Genomic DNA, 20,583 nt, shown 5'->3' on the forward strand with positions numbered 1-20,583 from the left:
GACTTAAATGGTGTTTCTCTACATTTAATTATAAAGCGATGGTGAGATGGTTCTTGCTTGGCTTTGGTTTGTGTAGGTCGCTCTCTTGGCAACATTGGTAGCCTTCCCGGGGAATGGGCCCTTCTGTCTTGATGAGTGGCAAGAGTTGTCTGGGGCCCCTGTATTAGGGGCTTGAGTGAGGGAAACCCTTTTTCTGTTAGTTTAGATGAATTAATCTCATTTGATTGGTGGAAAAAGGCTTCGATGGAGGCCTTGATCTCTTCACGTAGCTCTTGTCGAGAAACTGAGGTCTGATTAAAGACCGGAGGAGGAGGGGAAGCAGAAACCTGAGGTGGATGAGAAGGGTTCAACTGAGGATCAGAATTGGCATTGCGCGTCAGATATACCTCCACTGAGGCTCTAATTTGATCCTCCACATTTATCGTAAAACAGTCATCTTTTGGCGGGGCTAACTGGGCCACTGAGCTCTGGATTGACTGGCCATCAGTCTGCAGGCTTTGTCTACTATCAAGTTGTAAGAGGTGAGCCTTGACTTGGTCGCCCACAGTTTTTGGATACCCAATATTACAATTTTCTTGTCTTGCTATCTGAGGGGATTTATTTGGCAAAAATTTCAGGTATGATTCAATAGATTTCTGAACCTGAGCCTGAATTGCCATCAATATGGGAGCACCTTGGACTCCAGATGGATAATTTGAAGACTCCGCTAATGCTGTTGCTACCGCAACTGAGGAGACCGGAGATGTTACTTTGGAGGTTTTAGACTGAGATTCTCGCTGTTCGTTATTACATTCAACTATCTGCACTAGATCATCCAATGGTTTGTGCGGAACAATCGGCATGCTCAATGCAGTTGCCTCAGGATTCTTGGTGCTAATATCAGATATGGTAATGTTCGTCTGATCAATTGATGAGTCCACAAGATTTTTCCGTTTTTTCCCTGCCGTTAATTTTGCGGCAGGAGCTTTAGATTTAACGGATTGGACTTTTCTTCTCTTAGTGGGCCGTTGTGTTGTAGATTTAGTAGAGGTTGTGTTAAAAACCTCAAACATATTCTTTGACATTAAGGTACAAGAAGATTGACTTGTTTGAAAGCTAGTAACAGGTACAGGAACATCTACATGGCCACTTGACACTGCTACAGCGACAAGCACAGATGCAGAAGCTTCTTTGAGACCAGTTGATGATGCCATGACAGAGCCTTCCGATGGTTTTTAGGACTGTCAACAGTAGTAGTATCTCGAATTGTTCTGGACAGTTGGTTGGACAGCGGCACCATCGGCAAATTGGATTGAATTGTTTCTAATCCTGTGTGCGAGATAAGATTACTATATGGCGTCTGTGTAGAAACTGCTTGAGTGATTTTTAATCTCACTGGTTCTTGATCTGCTCAGATGAGTTGGGTTGTGTTGTGATTTTTGAGTATACGGAAAGCAGGTGCTCAAGACTGATGGATTGTTTTGAGATTTTTGCATCTAACCCCTCGTATAGTTTTGCCACAGCTAACAGGGCTGTGTTCATCACTGCCAACGTATTGTTCAGGGCAGGAGCCTCTGGAAATGAGTATCTCTCCCTGTGAATGGGGTTAAGAAAGAAATCAGTTACTCGAGGGCCCTGATCAAAACATGGTTGTCTCGGGGTAGGTGCTATGAAGGAGGCTGCTTCCTCAATTCGTGTCTCCTGGAAAAAGGGCTGTGACAGGTCGTAGGTCATCTGCCGCGCAAGCTGCTATCAGCGTGTTATCAGTGGGAGCACCATGCGAGTTGGATTCTCAAGATGATATATCAGAGGCTATTGTAGGCATGGGGTCAGGAATTATAGGGCCAGACAGCTGGTCTACAACATCTGCTCTCGTAGAAACAGATTGTATTGTTGGAGGCAAGTGGCCAGAGTGACCCTTATCCTCAGATGTAAACCCCTCAGATTGACACGATTGAATGTCATCAGGAAGTGATTGGGTGCGCTGAGTTGTAGCCCGCCCCACACATGGTAATAGACTTGTTAGTCGAGGTTGGAGTAAAACTTTTCTCATGGCGTTCTCACACCTTGCCTCTATCAATTTCATGCGGGTCTCTAGAATGGGCGGCATGCTGGTGGTTAGAGTGTACGGGATCATACAATTAACCACTAACTGCAGAAACCAGAATGGGAAAATAAACTAAAATAAAAAGGGATAGAAATTAAACTAAAAAGTAGAAAGTAGGTAATACCTGGGACCTAGACCGCGCGACCCGCAAACAGTACTTATAGAACTTGCCGAGTGCGCGCCCGGGTGCGCTATGACGTGGAATAATGAAGGGCCGAGCGGGCTTGCAGGGAGGCGTGGCCAAAGTCTGCAGTAGCCCTTGAGGAAACACAACAGAGAGAACTATATAAGTGTTCAGCAAAGATAATAAGTGGTGAAATACATCCACGACGTGCACAACGTAGTTGCTAACTGAAAGTGCACACACAACGTGCACAATGTGGTTACCAACTGAAAGTGCACAACGTGCGTAAAACACAGTCACCTTTGTCGGTTTCTATTAGTCCAGGCAGTTCGAGTGCTGCAAAAAAGGACGTCGTCCTGATGAAAATGCGAGGCTGTTTGTACGGCAGCTATCCACTGTGAAGTCCCGGAAAGAGGCAGAGAACGCTCCGGATTCAAGTCCTGAAATGCTCGCCTTCTCTTCCACCAACTCTCTGTGGGTGCCTCCCTCTGGAACAACCTCCCTGCCTCTCCTTAAATTCCGGAAACTCCTCAAGACTTCCCTCTTTGCCTCCTCCTTCTCTTTTCCCCTTCCCTGCTAACCACCTCTCTGATCTCTCGATCTCTCTCCTCTACTTCTGCTCAGGTTCTCTGACTGGCTGCCTGGTGTACTTTCTGAGCCTCACAGGTCCCAAGCTTTCCTTGCGAGTCTCCTGCACTTGGCCCCGGGCCTTACACTTGCCACAGCGCTACTGCACTTCGGTTACGACCCATGAGAATGGCATCTCTCTGCACTTAACCCGTGTTCTGACGGGACTGGGTGAACTTGTCCCTATTGCCCCGACCAGTGGTGGAAATGGAAAATATTTGGTGGGGGATCCCACAAGGGTCAGACTGGGGGAGGAGTTGGGGCGTGGGGGGGGCGAGGGGCGTGCTCTAGAGGGGGCACGGCTGGTAGTGGACCTCCGATCAAATGAATCTTTGGCCTAATTCACAGAGCGTTTCCCACGGGGGTTTTGTCATTATAAAACCTGTGAATTGGGGCTTCTATTTGGTTTATAACTGTTCTGTTGAAGAATTGTTTAACAGCCATGGCGGGGTTGCTAAAAAAAAATGTGATAGCTTAGAACCTGAAAAATACAAAGCAGTTTAACAGAATAGTCTTTGCATCCAGCAATGCTGGAAAAAGCTCCTGCGACGGCTGCATTGCCTTTTACCACCGGCTTTGACACTGGTGTGTAATGCACAATGCTCACTACACGTACAACTGATTCCTTTCAGTTTGGCATGTAGCGAGCATCGTGCATTACACACCATTCTTTCTTTCTCAAACCGTTTTAAATCTCTGGACCGACAAAACGGTTTCGCTTTGAAACCCTTCCTTGCTGCAGAGAGAGCGTTAAGTCTCACCCCTTGTTTTGCACAAAAGAAAGATCCGAGCTGGACATTGAAAGCTTATGCATGTCTCATTTGCTCAGCCCTACAAGCAGTTAATTGCAGAAAGAAAGGGGGCGCTTTGATCTCTGAGTGGTGTTAATTTGTCAGAGTTGTGGGGGGAGCTGTTGGTTCTTTAGGAGGCACAGATCTGTGTGCAAACAATGGAGGTGACCTTGCAGGCCATTACTGACACATTACTATCTCAACACGCCTTCATTTGCACAAGTGTTTGAAGACAGGCCAGTGTGTCAATAAAGGCGTCAGATCAGACATGTTGGGCTCATCACAGCTATCTCACTGTGCTGACAGGAACAGTAGGTGACAGTAAGTCCCAGGAGCACTTTACAGTCCAGTGACAAAGCCGGTGGTAAAAGGCAATTTTTCTTTTTATTTAAGTATTCCATCACAGCTGGTCTGGGGGCTGCTGATTCTGGCCAGATCCCACAATCTGGCTACACATCTGGCACAATGACTAGCACTGGCCCGACCCCCCACTTCCTTCTCTGTTCACTGGCATAATCTGAATGTACCATGCCTAGTAAGATCGTTTGTCTTGTCTTCCTTATGTCTTCACTTCCCATGCATGGTTGCGCTTTGAACCACTTGTGTATAAGCGCCTAATAAATAATTAATCAATCAATGGGGTGTACCACCTGGAGGAAGTACCTTGGTGAAGGACATGTCTGAGGCACCAGGACACACGACCCTGAACTGTTAAGTGACTGCACTGTTGTTTAAAATGCAATGAATGTGGTGTACGACGGGAGGCCACTGCTTCACGTGATGTGAGGAAAGGAAAGAGGGACAAACGAACCAGGCATATGTGCCCGAAAGGGCAGCACCGTAAGTAACGATCGTAACACGAGTGAACGTGTGTTGATTTGTCCGGGACCCCATCAAGCCCTATAACACACTCGCCTCCCATGCTGCGAGCAGGGAGGATTGGCAACATCACACCTCTGGTCCGCTCGCCTCCCCATCGACCACCGCCATTGCCAATGATATACCCGTATAAGCACATTTGGGAACAGTTATTACGTAAGCGGCATTTCTGGGGGGAAAAAAATCTATCCTTAAATAAGTCCTCATTCTTTCATTCACCTTCCTCTGCTCCAGGGCGTATGAATGTTTCTCCTTTTCCTCTCATTGGCCTGTTCTAAGTATGTTAGGTTTTTCATTCTGGGCAGTTGTGCAATTGTTTTTTAGTTCATTCTTTGACTTGCTGGCTCATTTCATTCTTGGCTCGTTGGCCCCTCATAAAGCTTTAGAGATGACAGTGTAATCTGCCATTTATGGTGCGTGACCTATCAAATAACACATGAAACGGCACCTTAACAGTAACCGCACGCGCGTCCCTTTATTTAGCAGTGTGTTTTTCCGTCTCATGGCCTGACTGTTTTTGTTTTGATTTCTAGGGGACTTAATGGAGCGGCTGGTCCCCCACCCCGAGTTCAAGCTGCTAGGCCTGCGGAACATTCCGCAAATGTCGGAAACCTCGCTGGCATACAGCACCTTTACTTGGCCGGGCCTCCTGCGACACCTCCGACAAATGCTAATTGCCAACGCCAAGATGGAAGAAGGTGAGAATGTGCGAGCATGGGCCTAAAATAACTATCTCCTTTCAATGTGGGCATTATCCCAAGCCGCTGGGGGTTGGGACTTGGATGTTTCGCTGGCCCGGCCATGGCCATGTTGTAAGAAAGATTGTGTTCATGAGGCCTGCGGCCAACAAAGCCCCAGGAGACCATTCCAAGTTAAGCTCCCTTCCCAGAATAGGTTTGTCTCAGTATTACTGTTTTCTCAGACTGCTTAGTTTATAGAAGAGAACATATTCATTAAGACTCACTACTTCACATTTACATGGGGACATTAATACGTAAGGGTGTAAATGTTAATCAACGTGGATTCCAAGTTTGGTGGATTCTTTATTAGAGCTAGGAGCGTGCATGTGCAACTAATGTTTACCATGTTTTTATTTATAGGCGAATTTACGGCAGAGCATTTTTCACCATGGTCACTTCAAGGACCACATTAGAGTGCCTCCACTTTTAAGGTTTCAAGCGCTAATGGAATTTATTCGCTTCTCAATCATAAACACAAAAAAGTAATTTTGTTTTAAAATATACAAATAATTTTCCCGAAGACAAGAAGATGGGTACAATAAATATTCTTTCACAATTGAACATTTTTTTAAGTTCCAATGAAAATCGGCACAGCAAGTAGCTTCGTGTGGCATCCATTTTGTGAATTGTCCTTCCAGATAAAGGCACCAGCACAAGAGGTGAAAATATACATTTACCCGAAGAGGGCACAGTTTGCAGTTTCAAGGACTCTAAACCAAAGCAACAATATATTTATAATGGAAAGGATTTTTTTTTTCTTTTTGACTGTGTGCAGCACAGACCGCTTTCTTTTTTTAAAAGGAGAAAAAGACAGCGCCACCATTTTCTTTTAGGATTCTCATGGCAGTATAGCATATCACGTATCCAAAGTCCTTGAGGCTTGAGTTGAAGGCAGCATATTAAAGTTTGTCTTTTTGCTGTAATATAGCCAGCCCAATGAGTCTGTATAGGCTCTAGCCCCATGTTCACTGTTAGAGGTGTATTAAGTGTATTCCTGGGAATTTGCTTGCCCACTGACACTATTAGAGAAATGTCATACAGAACTTGATTCTAAAATGTTTGTATGACCATGCTTTCTGACAATAAGTATAACACGGAAAATTGACACTTTCTGCACTTGGCACAGTCCCAAATAACACAGTGAAACACTCAATGTAGCCATTCTGCTGTGCTGTAAAACATGATCAGAATCTCGTATTAAAGGAAACTGGCGTTCAAGAACACTTTTTAGTTTGTTCAATCAAATCCCTCGTCCATTTTAGCATGGATTTATTTGGTTCTTTAGATCAAGCATCTCCTATTCCGTTATGCAGTGCAGTAAGCATATGGCAGCATCCGTCTGCAAAGAGATGCATATGGTAGGAATTTAATAGTAGTAGGAGCCATGGGGAAACTGCTCACTATTGCCCTCAGAAGAGGCCTGCGTAGCATCGATATGCCTAGGCAACTCCCCTCTATCTGAGAACTGATTTAATATCTATGAATCTGCCCTTCAGGAACACATCTCCCAATGTATTAATTTGCTCTTGGACCTGGACTATGCTGTACACTAATAATTTTATGTGTAAGTGAAGAGTCCTTCAAGTTCTACACTGGTATATTTGGCTTAGTTATTTTTTATATATTTCAGTTTCTCCACCCACGATCTAATTGTGCATTTCACTTGATACCATGCCCTCCCTTTCCACATGTCTGGAAATGCTAAATAGGAGCTGGTGTTAAATGAAATGCTTTGATTCTTCTCCATTGGCACATGAATGAATTTCTCCACATGTCTGATGTGGCTCTGCATGTTGCAGTTAGGCTGCCAGATAAGCCGAGTACAGATCCGGGACTAATAATCCCTCCTTAGACTGAGTTCTAGTTAGTGTGTTCATGCTAATACACACTCAGCCTCCTGCCCAGGCCAGTCTTCCTAGCCTTGTTTTGCATGTGGTGAATGTCTTGGAAGTAGACATGATACATTCCACAAACTAGCATACTACCTACGGCAGGATGCCCATTTTGGCAAGTGCTGCTCTGCCTGCCAGTGAACTAGGCAGTGTTCTATATCAGTGCTGATATATTATAATTAAGGCTTTCTTGCTCACTATGGTATAATTTGATCTGCCGCCTCTGTCAGACCTCCACCTATAATATTCACAGCGCTTCATTACAAGTATTGCAGTGCGGGAAAAAACAGCAGTAATGCAGTGGCAACTCTTTTACCACCGCATTACTGCCCCGCCATACTACAACTTTGGTGGTGAGGCGGAGGAAAAACCCCCAGCAAAATGCTGGAGGTAATTCCGCACCCTTACTGCAAAAAATCCTAAAAATCAACAGAATTCCCGCCGGTGGGTATTCTGCCGAAATCCCCATGCAGTCCTACGGACTGCATACATGAGGACTAACACCACCATATCACCACTTGTAATCTGGCGGTAATTCCGCTGGACCAAGTGGCTTTAACAGTAATTCCGCTTGGCAGTATTCCGGCGGATTTACCACCAAACTCTATTTGCCCCAATTTAGCTATACTAAGAAAAAGAAGTTCCTAGCTGAACACAAATGGTTATCATAAGTTATTGATCATTCATGTGGGCCATAAAATGGCTAGTAGATTGAGGCAATCTCAATGCTGAAAACATTGCTAAAACCAGGAATGAATCAAAATGTTGTGTAAAAGCTACCTGAGAATCCATTTGTATACTTAATGTATATGGAATTCATCCAAGACATAGAGCACAGTGAGTGCTAAATCATCTATGCATTAGAATGTATTAAAGTACTCATAGTGTTGTAAAAAAATGAATGTCCATAGCAACTTATTGTCAAATAGATATACAAGATGCAATCACTGTCATCATAGATACAGAAATTAAAAGGCAAGGTTCAATCACATGGCTGACTAACATAGTACATTCTCTGCTAATCAAATTCTATTTATGCAGGATAAGTAAGAGGAGAAACTTTGTGACTTTTCTTCAAACTATCCAGCATGGGCTTACTAGCACCTTATTGTGTCAAGGTCAGCTCAGAACCGCAGTGAATGTCGTGATCGAGTGTGTTACAGAGTAAATGTCAGGCTAAGGTGTGGAGGACTTGAAGGCACCACAAAAATGAATGCTCACAGATGTTTCGGCGAAGAGGAGTTAACCGTTTGCCTTTGTAAGGATCCTGAATATTGAAGGACCCTATCCGCAAAGGACACAAGGAAAGATAATTGGTGTTTGACGTGGAGAGCAAAGAGATTGCCACCTTGTTTCAAATGGAAAGTGGTGTGTTGACTCACCTGCATTAAAAATGGCGGGGGCACAGGTTCTCACACATGGAGCTGGGGATGACAGGACTATTTCCTGGCTCTGTAGGTCTCACCTACTGTAGAAATATGGAGAAGAGAGGAATGCCAAAGTTAATGGAACAGTCTATTTGGAGAAGTCAAGTATGTATGCATGGAGTTATAGATCATACAGGAGAAGCTACCTGTAGCTAGGTGTATTTAATAGCACTTCCATTTACTGCACTGTCCTCTCCCCCTTCCCCCTCCCATGCACTTGCTCGATCTGAATGACACCTGGCCTAGTAGGATCGTTGTCTGTCTTCCCTCTGTTCTCCCTCCCTTGCCTCGTCGCGCCTTGAAACACTTGTGTATAGGCGCGTTATAAATGCCATATCATATCATATAATCATTGTTGTGAGACAAACTGTCAGCAGCCTGCGGGCAAAACAAGAGAAATCATTAAGAGCTAGTTGTGCTAACTCAGCAGCAGACAGAGAGAATGATAAGAACAGTAATAGAGTACTGTAACTTAAGTACTCTGTTGTGAGCTGAGTCGGAATCCTGTAGCCTGCTCTGGCACATGCTGTATAAGTGGAAAGGAAGCCTTGAATAAGATGGGCTTCTTGCCACGTCAGACCACTTACCAGCACGTTCAGATGTGGAAAACGTACTGATGCCACAGACAACAGTGATGGAGAGGACATTGACGTCACTCATAATTACACTGCGCTAGAAATATGTGTGCGATCGGTGCATATCCTACTGTATTTAAGGGACATATAGGAGTACATAAAAGTGTCGGAGGATATCATGACCTATGCGTGAGCCTTAACCATAAGCAGCAAAGGGAGGCTGAGCGGGGGGATACCTCAGTGGTGCATAACCAGATGTGTAGATTTAGGATGCAATACACCAAAGGTAAACTTGTTGCATCAGGTTTGCAGTAGCAACATTGTCTACAAACATATGGATTAAGTGGGGCATATCCGAGCAAAAGCCAGGTAGGTCTAAAACTGAAGAGGCAATTGCTCGTTTAAACCTGCAGCATGAGTTTCCATGCAGTGGATCCACCACGCTTCTTTGTAAAGCACTGAGCGTTGGGTGTTAGCTGAAGTCTGCATGACGTCCAGGGTCCACCAGAAAATATCATTAGGTGTGTGATGTTGTTCAAGATACTGTGTCACCATGGGGACAGCAGTGTTATTGCAGTGGATCCTAAAGCAGTGTTCTACTATCCATATATGTGTTGCTCCACTTGTTTGCCCTATGTAGTGTAAGCCACAGGGGCATTGAATACAGTAAATGGCATTTGTAGTTTTGAAATTATAAAAGTGTTGCATTTGCCATGTTTTGTTACCCACCAGGAAGGAATGCATTTGGATTTGAATTTTCAGGCAGTGCAGTTGCCACAAGGATGATGCCCAATGAGTGGTTGCAGATTCCAAAGCATATTCCGGGCTTGTTTTTCTTTTTTTTTTTCAAACTCTTTTTATTGATTTTTGCGGTTGTTAAAGACTGTCATATGCATTGTAAACCAGAAAAAAAAAACATGCGAGTTCGGCATCGCCTGACTAACATAGGCCAACCGGCCACTGTAACATGATTCCTCCCCTCCCCTCAATTACCCAAAAACCCTTTACCCTCCCCTTTCCCAGGATGTGCTCTATTATTGGTCGCTGTACATGTGTGCCGTCTGCTGTGCCAGCTTGATCTCTTCTATTGCTGTACCCAATGGTGTGTTATCCTCGTTAGGTGGTCTCTTTCCTGCTAGATGTATGGTTCCAATAATTCCCCCTATCGGTCTGCTCTCTCTGGGTTAAGCCTTGATTGTCTTTTGAAGGCGGCCCGTTCAAGTCTGCATGTCTTGGAGAGGGTGGTGACCCACTCGTTGTGGGAAGGTGGCTTTGGTGCTTTCCAGTGCGAGACTAGGAGTTTGCATGCAGTAAATAATATAATGCTTATGAGCTTCAATGTTAGTGCATCCGCATGCCAGTCTGTCTCGTCTGCACCTAGGAGCATTGCGTTGGGGGTGAAGGCTATGTCTGACCCAGCGATGCCTGTAAGTTGTCGGTGGCCTCTATGCCAGTATGGGATTAGTGCAGGGCATGACCAGAGTATGAGACCCATTGACCCAATGCCCTTGCAGCCTCTCCAGCACAGTGCTGAGGGTTGGAGACCCATTTTGTGTAGTTTGACTGGGGTATAGTAGAGTCTGTGGAGGATTTTGTACTGTATCTCTCTGTTTTTAAGGCTGAGGGACACTGCCTGGATGGCCTGGAAGAAGGTGAGCATGTCTAGACTGCTGATTGGGACCCCTAGAGTTACGCTCACCTGGTCTCTGCGGAGGCGTTGGGGCACGGTTGCAGCCCTCCCTGAACTTTAATCACCCCCTTCAGGCCTCTCCCTCGGTAGAAAAGCTGTAAGCGGTGGTACGTGGTGATACTGCTCCCGCGTGGAGAAAAGAGTGTGTGAGTGCGCCAATCTGTGATTGTTGTACCTCTTGAACCCTTATCCCCAATGTACGGTTTCTGGGCGCTTGCGCCAGCCTTTAAAGCTCACCTGTTAATTATGGAAAGTAAGCTCTCCGTCCTGCTACGTCTGGCAGGAGCGCGTTGAATGGGATCTTGTTCCTTCACTGATCTCTGATAAGGATTAGTCCAGTCCAGCTGCGACTATACTTCTCGTTATGATTGGTAAGTGTCTCTTGAGCTCTTGTGATTCTGTTAATTCTGTTTAATGTCTTTATATGTTGCTCCTTATGCCCACAATAATGTCTCTTCTGCTTTCTTCCCCTAGATGGAAATGTGGCCTCAATGCAGCTGTGAGACTCGAGACGCGGCCGGATGGAAGATTGATGCTACCGCAATGTTTGACAGCAGGTAAGTGATGGTTTAAGGAAAAGCGCGAAGTATGGTGAAGCGCGACCTTAAACAGACTGTTTTCTCGATGTCTAACCTTGTCTTCTGTTTTTCCTTGCAGGCGCTGCTGTTGACGATGGAGAGTGTCATGCTGCGGTGCCAAGATGAAGATTTCGGCGTTCCGGAAAGTGTAAAGATGAATGCTCGGTTCGCCGAAGAGATGTACAGGTAAGAACAGCTTCCCCCAGTTGGTAAGTATGCTGGCAAGAAGCAGGATGTCCAGGAAGCAGGGTCTTCAAAGGTAAGCAGGTCTGACCTCAGGCGACGGTGAGAGTTACGCTGCTGGTAAGTGCAGAATAACATGAAGTGTCTGTCTTGAGGATCAGGGCAGCTTATATAGCTGTGAATCCATTAGCAGCCACACCCAAGAATACACTTGGGGCTGCTTAATGGATGGAATGTTCATGGTTAATGCATCTGAAGTGCTTAATGGATGTAATGTTCAAGGTTAATGCATCTGAAGTGCTTAATGGATGGAATGTTCAAGGTTAATGCATCTGAAGTGCTATGTCCATAATAAAAGCTTTTTGGTGTTAAATGGATGTTCTTGTTTACTTTTGTTCATGAGCCTGGCGCCAAACGCGCCAGGACAGTGTCCACCCAGGTCTCCTGTGCATGCGACCCCTGCATGCCTGTGCCCCTGACTTCATGACCAGGACACCTAGGTCTTCCGCCCATAGCTTTGGATAGTGCTTGCATTCTACCTTTGTTATCTGGGATTGACATAGCGTAGAATGTGTGGAGTCGTGGGAAGGTTTCTAGGTTATGTTCCATTTCCCTCTCGCATTGTACAGGTGACTGCTGGCAGGATTCTGCTGTTGTGCGCTTTTGTATCGTAGCCTGAATGGTGTGGTAGCATAGCCAGTCCCCTTCACCCAGTCCTAGGATGCGCTGTGCTTCGCGGAAACTTATAAATAACCCATCTTCGAGGGGATTGGGTCCTCCGACGTATTCCATATCTATGACAGGTAATCACCACAGCTGTGCTGCTTTGGAACATTTTCGGCGTTTGCGTTGATGACATCGATACGCTGCCCTCGAGGGCCTCCGTCGAGCCGACATCGCCGGACGTTATAAGTAGGACGCTCGATGCACGTAGCCTCAGTTCCGTTTTTTCCGCAAACGTGTTCGCTCAGAGATCTCGGCGCGCCTCGGTTCTTCTGAGTTGTTCTATCAGTTCTTCGAACCAGTTTCTTTGTGAAGATTTCCATGATGTCTTCGTCTTCTTCTACCCCGTGGGCCGGGTTTCAAGAAGTGTCGGGACTGCGGTTCCAAGATGTCACTGACGGACCTGCACGACGCCTGCCTCTGGTGCCTCAGTGAGGACCACGCCACGGACGATTGTGACGATTGCCAGGTGTTAACTTCGAAGGCCTTGCGGGAGCGTAAGAAGAAGTTTTCTGTCGGTAAGGTGTCCAAGCCCCGGAAGTCGAAATCCACTGGGCTTTTGACTTGACGATTCAAGGGGCGACTCTCCGCATCGTCTGCGTAAATCCAGGGGGTCTCGGTCCCAGAGCGGGTCCTGACATTCTTCTGCCTCTTTGAGGTACTCACGGAAGCGCCATCATCGGTCGCCTTCCCCGTCCTCGTCCGAGGACTCCACCCATCGGCGGGTTGCTTGTCCCACCAAGCATTCCACTCCTGCGGAATGGGATTCATTCCGTAAGGAGATGATGGTGATTTTTCAGGGCTCCGTTCCATCCGCGCTGTCGAAAGGCGCCGGCAGGGAACGTGCTAGAGACACTGTTCGCACGCCTTAAAGGATAGTTCCGGGACTTTTTTTTTTATTGTCCCTATGGTTCGGCCATGTGTTTTTAAGCATAAATCGGTAGATCGTAGAAAACTTTCCTATGGACCTTACCCGACTTTTCGTCCATTAACGCACTCGAAATCAGCCGCCATTTTGTGATAATCCTATCATTTCCCCCCATCGCCCTGGCTCACCTGCTTTTGCGGCACTAAATCAAATCCCCCGCCCCTGAGCCTGACATCAGCAGACGCGTACCGCCCATTTCCCAACGCCAAAGCACGTTTCGTGTCAACAATCGCTGCGCCTCAGCTAATGACGTGTCGCCATGGAAATGGCATGACGCCTCTTTCCTCAATAAGTATAAACACACCGTTTCACAACACACAGCAGCAGATTTTCGATTCCATTTTTCTCTCTGTGTTACTTTGAGTATTCTGTGACTCGTTTCTGTGCTCTGGTCAGCTACCTTCGCCGCTTCTAGGCCTTGTGAACACCTGTACCATCTCTGTAAATTATTTTACTTTCTTTACCACACAATGGCTACAATAATGCCGTATATGTACGAGCCCGAGTACACCGAGGAAGAACTACTGGAAAGGCAAGCACGCGGAAACGATGGGGATTCGGACGGCAGTTGGGAGGACCAGTCAACGGATGAAGAGCCTGGACCATGTCGCATGGACGGCGTCTCCACCTGGTGCACGTGCAATCGGTGCTAGCTAATGCCAACTGAGGAGGAGAACTGCTGCTGCCGTGAAAATTCCGGGTGCTTGGCCTACATTTCGGAAGGCGAGCCAAGTCCGCAATGCATCACCGAGCTGCCAGAGTTCAGGGAAGCCTGCCTCTCACGGACCGTGTTGAGGATGATGATGGTGCTTATGCACGAACTTCGCGGCACTGTTCGTCCGCGTAATCCGAGTAACGAGTAAGTATACTCTGGTTGTGATGTCAGTGATGCCACTACTATTTCATGGTCGTCTCCCACATATAAAATTACATCTACATATCATTCGAATGCATGTAAATTGGTTCCATATTGTGCATTTTCTAGATAGAATTTTTTTCAAAGCAGAATGACATTTTTTACCTGAATCGACAGTGATAAGAAAGTTTTGTCATTTTAATACAGTTTGCATCTTTCTTTTTCACAGGTGGTACAGGCTGGTGGCCTATCGTTGCTTCACTTGGTGGCTTCACGGGAGGCTCGGACACCGCGTTCGGAGAGTAATACCTGCCTGTGCGGTACTTGCCATTAGACAACATTTCCCCAGCGACAGTGGACAATACCGCGGATTTTCCCTGGATGTGCTGCAACCGGAACTTTACAATGTGTAATGTTTATTATTTATGTTCAATTGAAATTAAGATCTAAAATAAAACCCAACATATATTTTAACAATGGTTGTTTTGATTTTTTAAATGAATCTAGTGTGTCTCCATTGAATAGTCTTCCTGTGCCTTGTCTTGTCACACCACATGTCCCCGGCCAGCATCCTCCCTCACGCTGGCCGCCCACCTTCAATCCACATAACCGTTGAACCCATATGCAGCAGACATACATATGTTATTTTGCGGGTTGGCATCAAGCCTAGGCATCCAGGGTCTCCAGGGTGAACTGCACCCATATATTCTCCTGGGACGGTGAGGTATTTATAAACTCACCCCCCTGCCTTCCATGTACTAGATCCTGCAGCCTGCCTCTTACATGCAGTTAGATGGCCTCTCCTTGGTGAGGCCCTGCGGCAAACGAGTCTTGTCTGCACGACCACCGCCCCAATCCACCCCCCGCCCTATCAAAGGCAGTTCGCACCGGGGTACTTGTGCTGGCAAGTGGAGCTGTCAGGGAGCGATAAAGGCTAAGAGGTGCCAAAGACCATGTACACTTCAAAGTGGTCTATAGAGCATGGGTTGTTGTTCCCATGTCTACCTCCAGACCCCGTGTCTCCTGCCAAGCATCCCCCCTCACGCTGGACGGCCCCCTGCAAACCGCATAATGCCACGACATATACACGTCATTCATTCACAAACACACCCCTGTTTCGAATTCTTTATAACCCACTTCATATTTCTAATGAGAACTTCTTTGCGCTTTGCTAGTCAACCCGTGAAGGTGCTGGTTATCTGCTCTTCGTCTCTGTGAACTTCCGTGACCACTTCGAGGAAACTCGTCAGTTTGCAACCTGTGAACTGCTCCCTGTTCTACGACAAGAAACTACTCTGATCCCGGAATCTAACTGTTTGTTCGTCAAGGTAAGGCCATGTACCATAATCATTTTGCGTCCAATTTCTTTTCGTTCAAGACAGTACATGCAAGGAACTAGTCACATGTTCTGAGTTTAGTCAAATTATTTTTCTATTTTTTTAAAGTTATTCAAATACTTATCCGCATGTGAATAACGTGTATAGTTCCAAGAACCAAAACAAACCTTGCATTGAACCTTTTATGTGTCATTTTATTTTTTAACACATTGGTATTCATAGAGAATTGTTGATCTTTACTTTTCAGAACTTTCCACAATGCCTGCCTGTTCCATTGGCGGTTGCCCTTCGAAGACTCATAGTAAATCTGAAGGTACTATAATGCATGTTTTCCCTAAGACAATAGATCAGATAAGAGAATGTGTCCGATATTGGGGGATATCCACCGTCTGAGCTTGAAAGTAGAGTCCTAGAAGTCTTTGCGGACAAGAGGGGTGATCGATACCGCATCTGCAGCAGGCACTTTACCTCTGACATGTACTCCACATCATTGCTAATAAAGAAGAACACACCGCGAGCGAAGCGAAAATTGCTCTCAACCGCTATTCCCACTCTATTCGTCCACATCCCTCCACTGATGAGTCAAGTTTACGTATTTATCTCTCGGCCTTGCGGTAGTGTGTAGCATTAGCTAACAATAATTTCCCCATTTATGTATCCACTCAATATGAAGGCGGAAGATTCTCCATCCGTGTCGTTATTGCAGTCATCAGCCACTTCAAGCGCCTATCGGGTAATCTTACTTAGCTATTCTGCCACTGACTTGTTTTAGGCATGTAAATCAATAGTTTTAATTTATCGTGTGATTATCTTACCTAATGGTACACCCTTGTACTCGTCCTCTAGTCTTTGTTTTCAGTTATAATTATTGTTATCCAAAATAATGCAAGTACTGTCTTTCAGGGAGATGCTGAGGAGTCCAACGCATTGACGACAACCGTTGATGTCACTCAGATGCTCGAGGTACGTTTCCGGTCAGTTCCATCGATGGAGATCATCAGATCTTGCATTCTTGTAGCGTGATTGTTACACACAATGTTTCTTTCGTTTTTAGCCATTGATATGTCCTTCTGTCGTCGCCCTACTATGTGTCTTCTTTTTTCAATATTGTGTTCATTACTAATGAAAGTCCTATGTTTCAGGGAGTCGATGGAGCATTAGTCCAAGAAGAAGGGGGAGCATGCAGTTACGGGTCGGCGCAACAGCTTGCAGAAGTGTGCACCGCAGTTACATCGTCCCTTGATGTTCTTATGCATTTCGAGGTATGGATACTGACAGTTCAATCAAGCGAAATCATATGACGTGATTACATCCGCTATACTTCCTTCTTTATTAACGCAAGTACTATGTTTCAGGGAGATGACGGAGCTTCTTCTACAAGAACATCACCCCTAGTAGTTGATGCAGATCTCTGGGTGGTGACACTGCCAACGATCGAGCAAATCGAATCATATTTAGATATCCATTATTTATTTTAGACAACTGATCATTTGTGCAGGTCTATTTAGATGAGCCGTTGACGCCTGCACAAAGTGTATGTTCTTTTTAACAAAATAGAAAACCATACTAATGCAATTACTGTGTTTCAGGGAGTTACTGAAGCATCATCTTCAATAATATCATCAATGGAAGTCCATGAGGAGCCCGAGGTATGGATCTTGACAGTTCCATCTAACTAGATCAACAATGCGTGAATAATTGTCGTTTGAATGTTCTACACAAAGCGTTCATTCGTGTTTTGCTATTGAGATGTACGTGGGTATTGGTCCCCAAGTACATTTTGTGTTTTCAATATTATTATACATACTAATGAAAGTTCTATGTTTCAGGGAGTCGATGGAGCGTCAGTGCGTGATGGATGTGCTTATCATGAAAATATAGTCGTTGCAGCGCAAGAGGAAGTGGAGACATGCACACACGAGTCGGAGCAACAGCGTCCCGATGTTGAAGTTCGAGGCAAGAAAGTTTCAAAGAAAAGAAAGCAAAAGAAGGTTAGTGTCCTGGCCACTATATTATGTTGTTTTTCACTGTTAATAGTTCAATACTGTAAGTTGTGTTTAAACTGAACATCCCTTTTCCAATCTGTCCTCTAGTTGCGATTGGGTGTACGAACTAGATCTACACAGACAGTGAAGCGAACGAGAGATGTTGCTTGTCAAACCTTTTGGCAGGGGCTTGAGACTGGAGATGCATCGTGCCAATGGGAAGAATATGAAGTGATTGACAACGGAGCTATACCACATCCAGCCATTGATAGTGAATGTCCTCCTGGTAGTTCGGATGCAGTCGGGGATCAATTCACAGAATCCACACCCGCAAAAACTAAGACCGCGAGAAAATTGAAGAAATTGTTTTATTCACCCATCGCTGGAGAAGGAACAGATGTTGCAATGGAAGAGAATGAAGTGGACGACAATGAAACACCATCAATATCACTGAACATAGCGGAAGACGATATCAGAGATTCTACCTTTCATGTGAGTGACATGTCCTCAACGTTACAGGCCGAACCAGCTGGGATGCAGAGTGACAGTATAAGGAAAGAGGCCAAATTCATTGTATTCGATAGTTGTTTGATTGATATTATTATTCGGATGAAATGTGGGCATTCGGTTGGTGGGGAAGTATGTGGGGAGCCATTGATTAATGTGACTCGTGCAATTCGAGGCACTAACCTTAAAATACATGCCACCTGTACAAAATATCATCCTTTCTCATGGTCTGCACAACCCATGCTGGGGCAACTGCCAGCAGGCAATCTACTTTGTGCAGCGGCTGCACTTTTTAGTGGTTCAAGTTTTAAAAAGTTAGAGTCTTTCTTTCAGTTTGTGGGAATCCATTTCATTGCGAAAACTCAGTTCTACAAATACCAAACCGATTATCTATTTCCAGCCATTAGCGAAGCTTGGAGAATGGAAAAAATGTCTATTGATAGTACATTCGCGGGCAAACGGTTCAGGCTAGCCGGTGATGGACAGTGCGACAGCCCAGAATTTTCAGCCAAGTACTGCACCTACCACTTTCAGGACATGGAAAGTAAGAAAATTGTGAGTTTGGTGGTCGTGCAGGTGTCACAAAGTACATCCTCAGTGGCCATGGAGAAAGTTGGCTTTGTAGCATCATTGCAAGAACTACAATCGCGGGGAATGGTGATCGACCTGATAGCCACGGACAGACACGTTTCAATTGCCAAGACAATGAGAGAAGAGTACAAAAATATAAATCACCAATTTGACGTTTGGCATCTTGCAAAAACAATCAATAAAAAAATGTCGGCTGCAGGTAAAAAAAAAGATATGCAAGGTATTTCACAGTGGTCCAAGTCAATCAGCAACCATCTTTGGTGGAGCTCAAAAACATGTGGAGGGTCGTTGGAAATTCTACTGGAAAAATGGCGGTCAGTAATGCTACACTGTAGCAACGTTCACCGCTGGACCACAAACCAACATTTCCACAATTGTGAACATGGCCATTTGTCCACAGAGGAGGCACGGAAGAAGAAGTGGTTGATTCCTTCATCACCCACTCACAAAGCCATTGAAAAGATTGTATTTGATAAAACTATAACAAGAGATCTGAGGGGACTCACGGAATTCTGCCACACAGGAGATTTGGAGGTGTTCCACAATATGTGCCTAAAGTACAGGCCAAAACGATTGCATTTTGGCATGGAGGGCATGATAAATCGGACTCTTCTAGCGGTCTTGGCACATAACCATAATGTTGGCCGTCAACAAAGTAGGACGACCGGAACTTTAGGGACGCTTCGCTACAGTAAGGCCTTCACTAAAAGAAGTAAACAATGGGTGATCAAACCAGTGTTTCAGGATATGCAATATGAGTTTATTGAGAGACTTATTGTTGATGTCCTAGATAGGCACATACATGGAGTTGTGAACGAACCTGTGCAGGGGACAACTGCATTGCCACCCAACATTGCCTCTGTTCCATGTCCACCTAAAGAAGAGCTCATTGAGAAATACACATCACGGTTTAAATGATTGTAATTTGATTGTCTGTTCTCTCGAGTCTCCACATGTCGCAGGCCCATTGAATATGTGTACCTATGTAATGTGTAAATAAGTGATTGCTTAGTGTACATGCAATGTGTCTCTCCACCGTTGCCCCTCCCTTCACCGTGCAGTTGTGCGAACCACCCGGGTGTCACCTGTGACTTTGCTCTGGAGTCTCCTCATGTTGCAGGCCCATTGAATATGTGTAACTATGTATTGTGTAAATAAAAGTGATTGCTCAATGTACATGCAATGTGTCTATCCAAACTTGTTCATTTGCGCATTAAATTAAACCAAACAGTAATAAAAATCATTTTTCAAAAAATATAGAATATCTCCGTATTTATGGTTCTCTGGGGCTGCAAATGCACGCAGACAAAATGCAAAGATGGAGTGTAAATTTCAAGTCCTGTGAGATGGCCTTACACTGAATGTAGCTAACTAGGAATGTGTGCTCGTTCAAAGTGAAGGTCAGCTGCTTTGATTTTTTGCTCGGGTGCCGGAATGGCCCACGACTCAGTATAAGGTTCTATCGTTATTTGACCTTGACAGGCCGGGACCATCCCGAAAGACTTCTTTTTGGGGGTGTGGGGCAATAACGTAAGAAACGATAATGAATATAATTTCAGAAAGGAAAGCCATTTAATGTTCGTTCATTAGAAGAAATAACGTCGGCATAGAAGGAGTGGTATTTCGGGGCTGCCCTACGCACAGACACAATGGAAAATGCAAATATAATGTAAGTAACTCTTTAGATGAGTTTATACCGCAATTTAATTACTATACAGTAGCTTTAAAGACGGGTTAAGTTGTACTTGTTCGTTCTATGTGGCATATTGTTTTGTACCGCGCACTATCTTGAGGAGAACATCTCCTTTTACGGAAGCACCTCAAAACCTTCCTCTTTGCTTCTGCTTTCTCTCTCCCTCTCCCCTGCTACAACTGGTCCACTGTCTGCGACCTCGGTCCTGGGCCCTTCCACTCTCCACCTGCACTGCCTCCCTGTCAACCCCTGCACTGGGGGACTGTCTCAGTATCCTACAGCCCCCCCTTGACGTATAATACCCATTTGCACTGTCCTAGCTATGAAATAATTTCCCGACCTAATATATAAAATGAATAATTTTAATAAAG

At 45.2% G+C, this 20,583-nt stretch overlaps 1 protein-coding gene across 12 annotated transcripts in view; it reads left to right on the forward strand.

The window, feature by feature from the left end:
- Positions 1-20,583, forward strand: part of TUBD1 (tubulin delta 1) — a 900,711-nt gene that overhangs the window by 460,493 nt on the left and 419,635 nt on the right. For all 12 annotated transcript variants that reach the window (XM_069615102.1, XM_069615104.1, XM_069615098.1 and 9 more), the window contains one exon: positions 5,041-5,205. In XM_069615102.1, coding sequence (XP_069471203.1) covers positions 5,041-5,205 — 165 coding nt within the window. The remainder of the gene's footprint in view (positions 1-5,040; positions 5,206-20,583) is intronic.

The sequence above is a fragment of the Ambystoma mexicanum genome, chromosome 9 (assembly GCF_040938575.1).
Source record: "Ambystoma mexicanum isolate Mex_15411 chromosome 9, UKY_AmexF1_1, whole genome shotgun sequence".
NCBI classification, from domain to species: Eukaryota; Metazoa; Chordata; class Amphibia; order Caudata; family Ambystomatidae; genus Ambystoma; species Ambystoma mexicanum.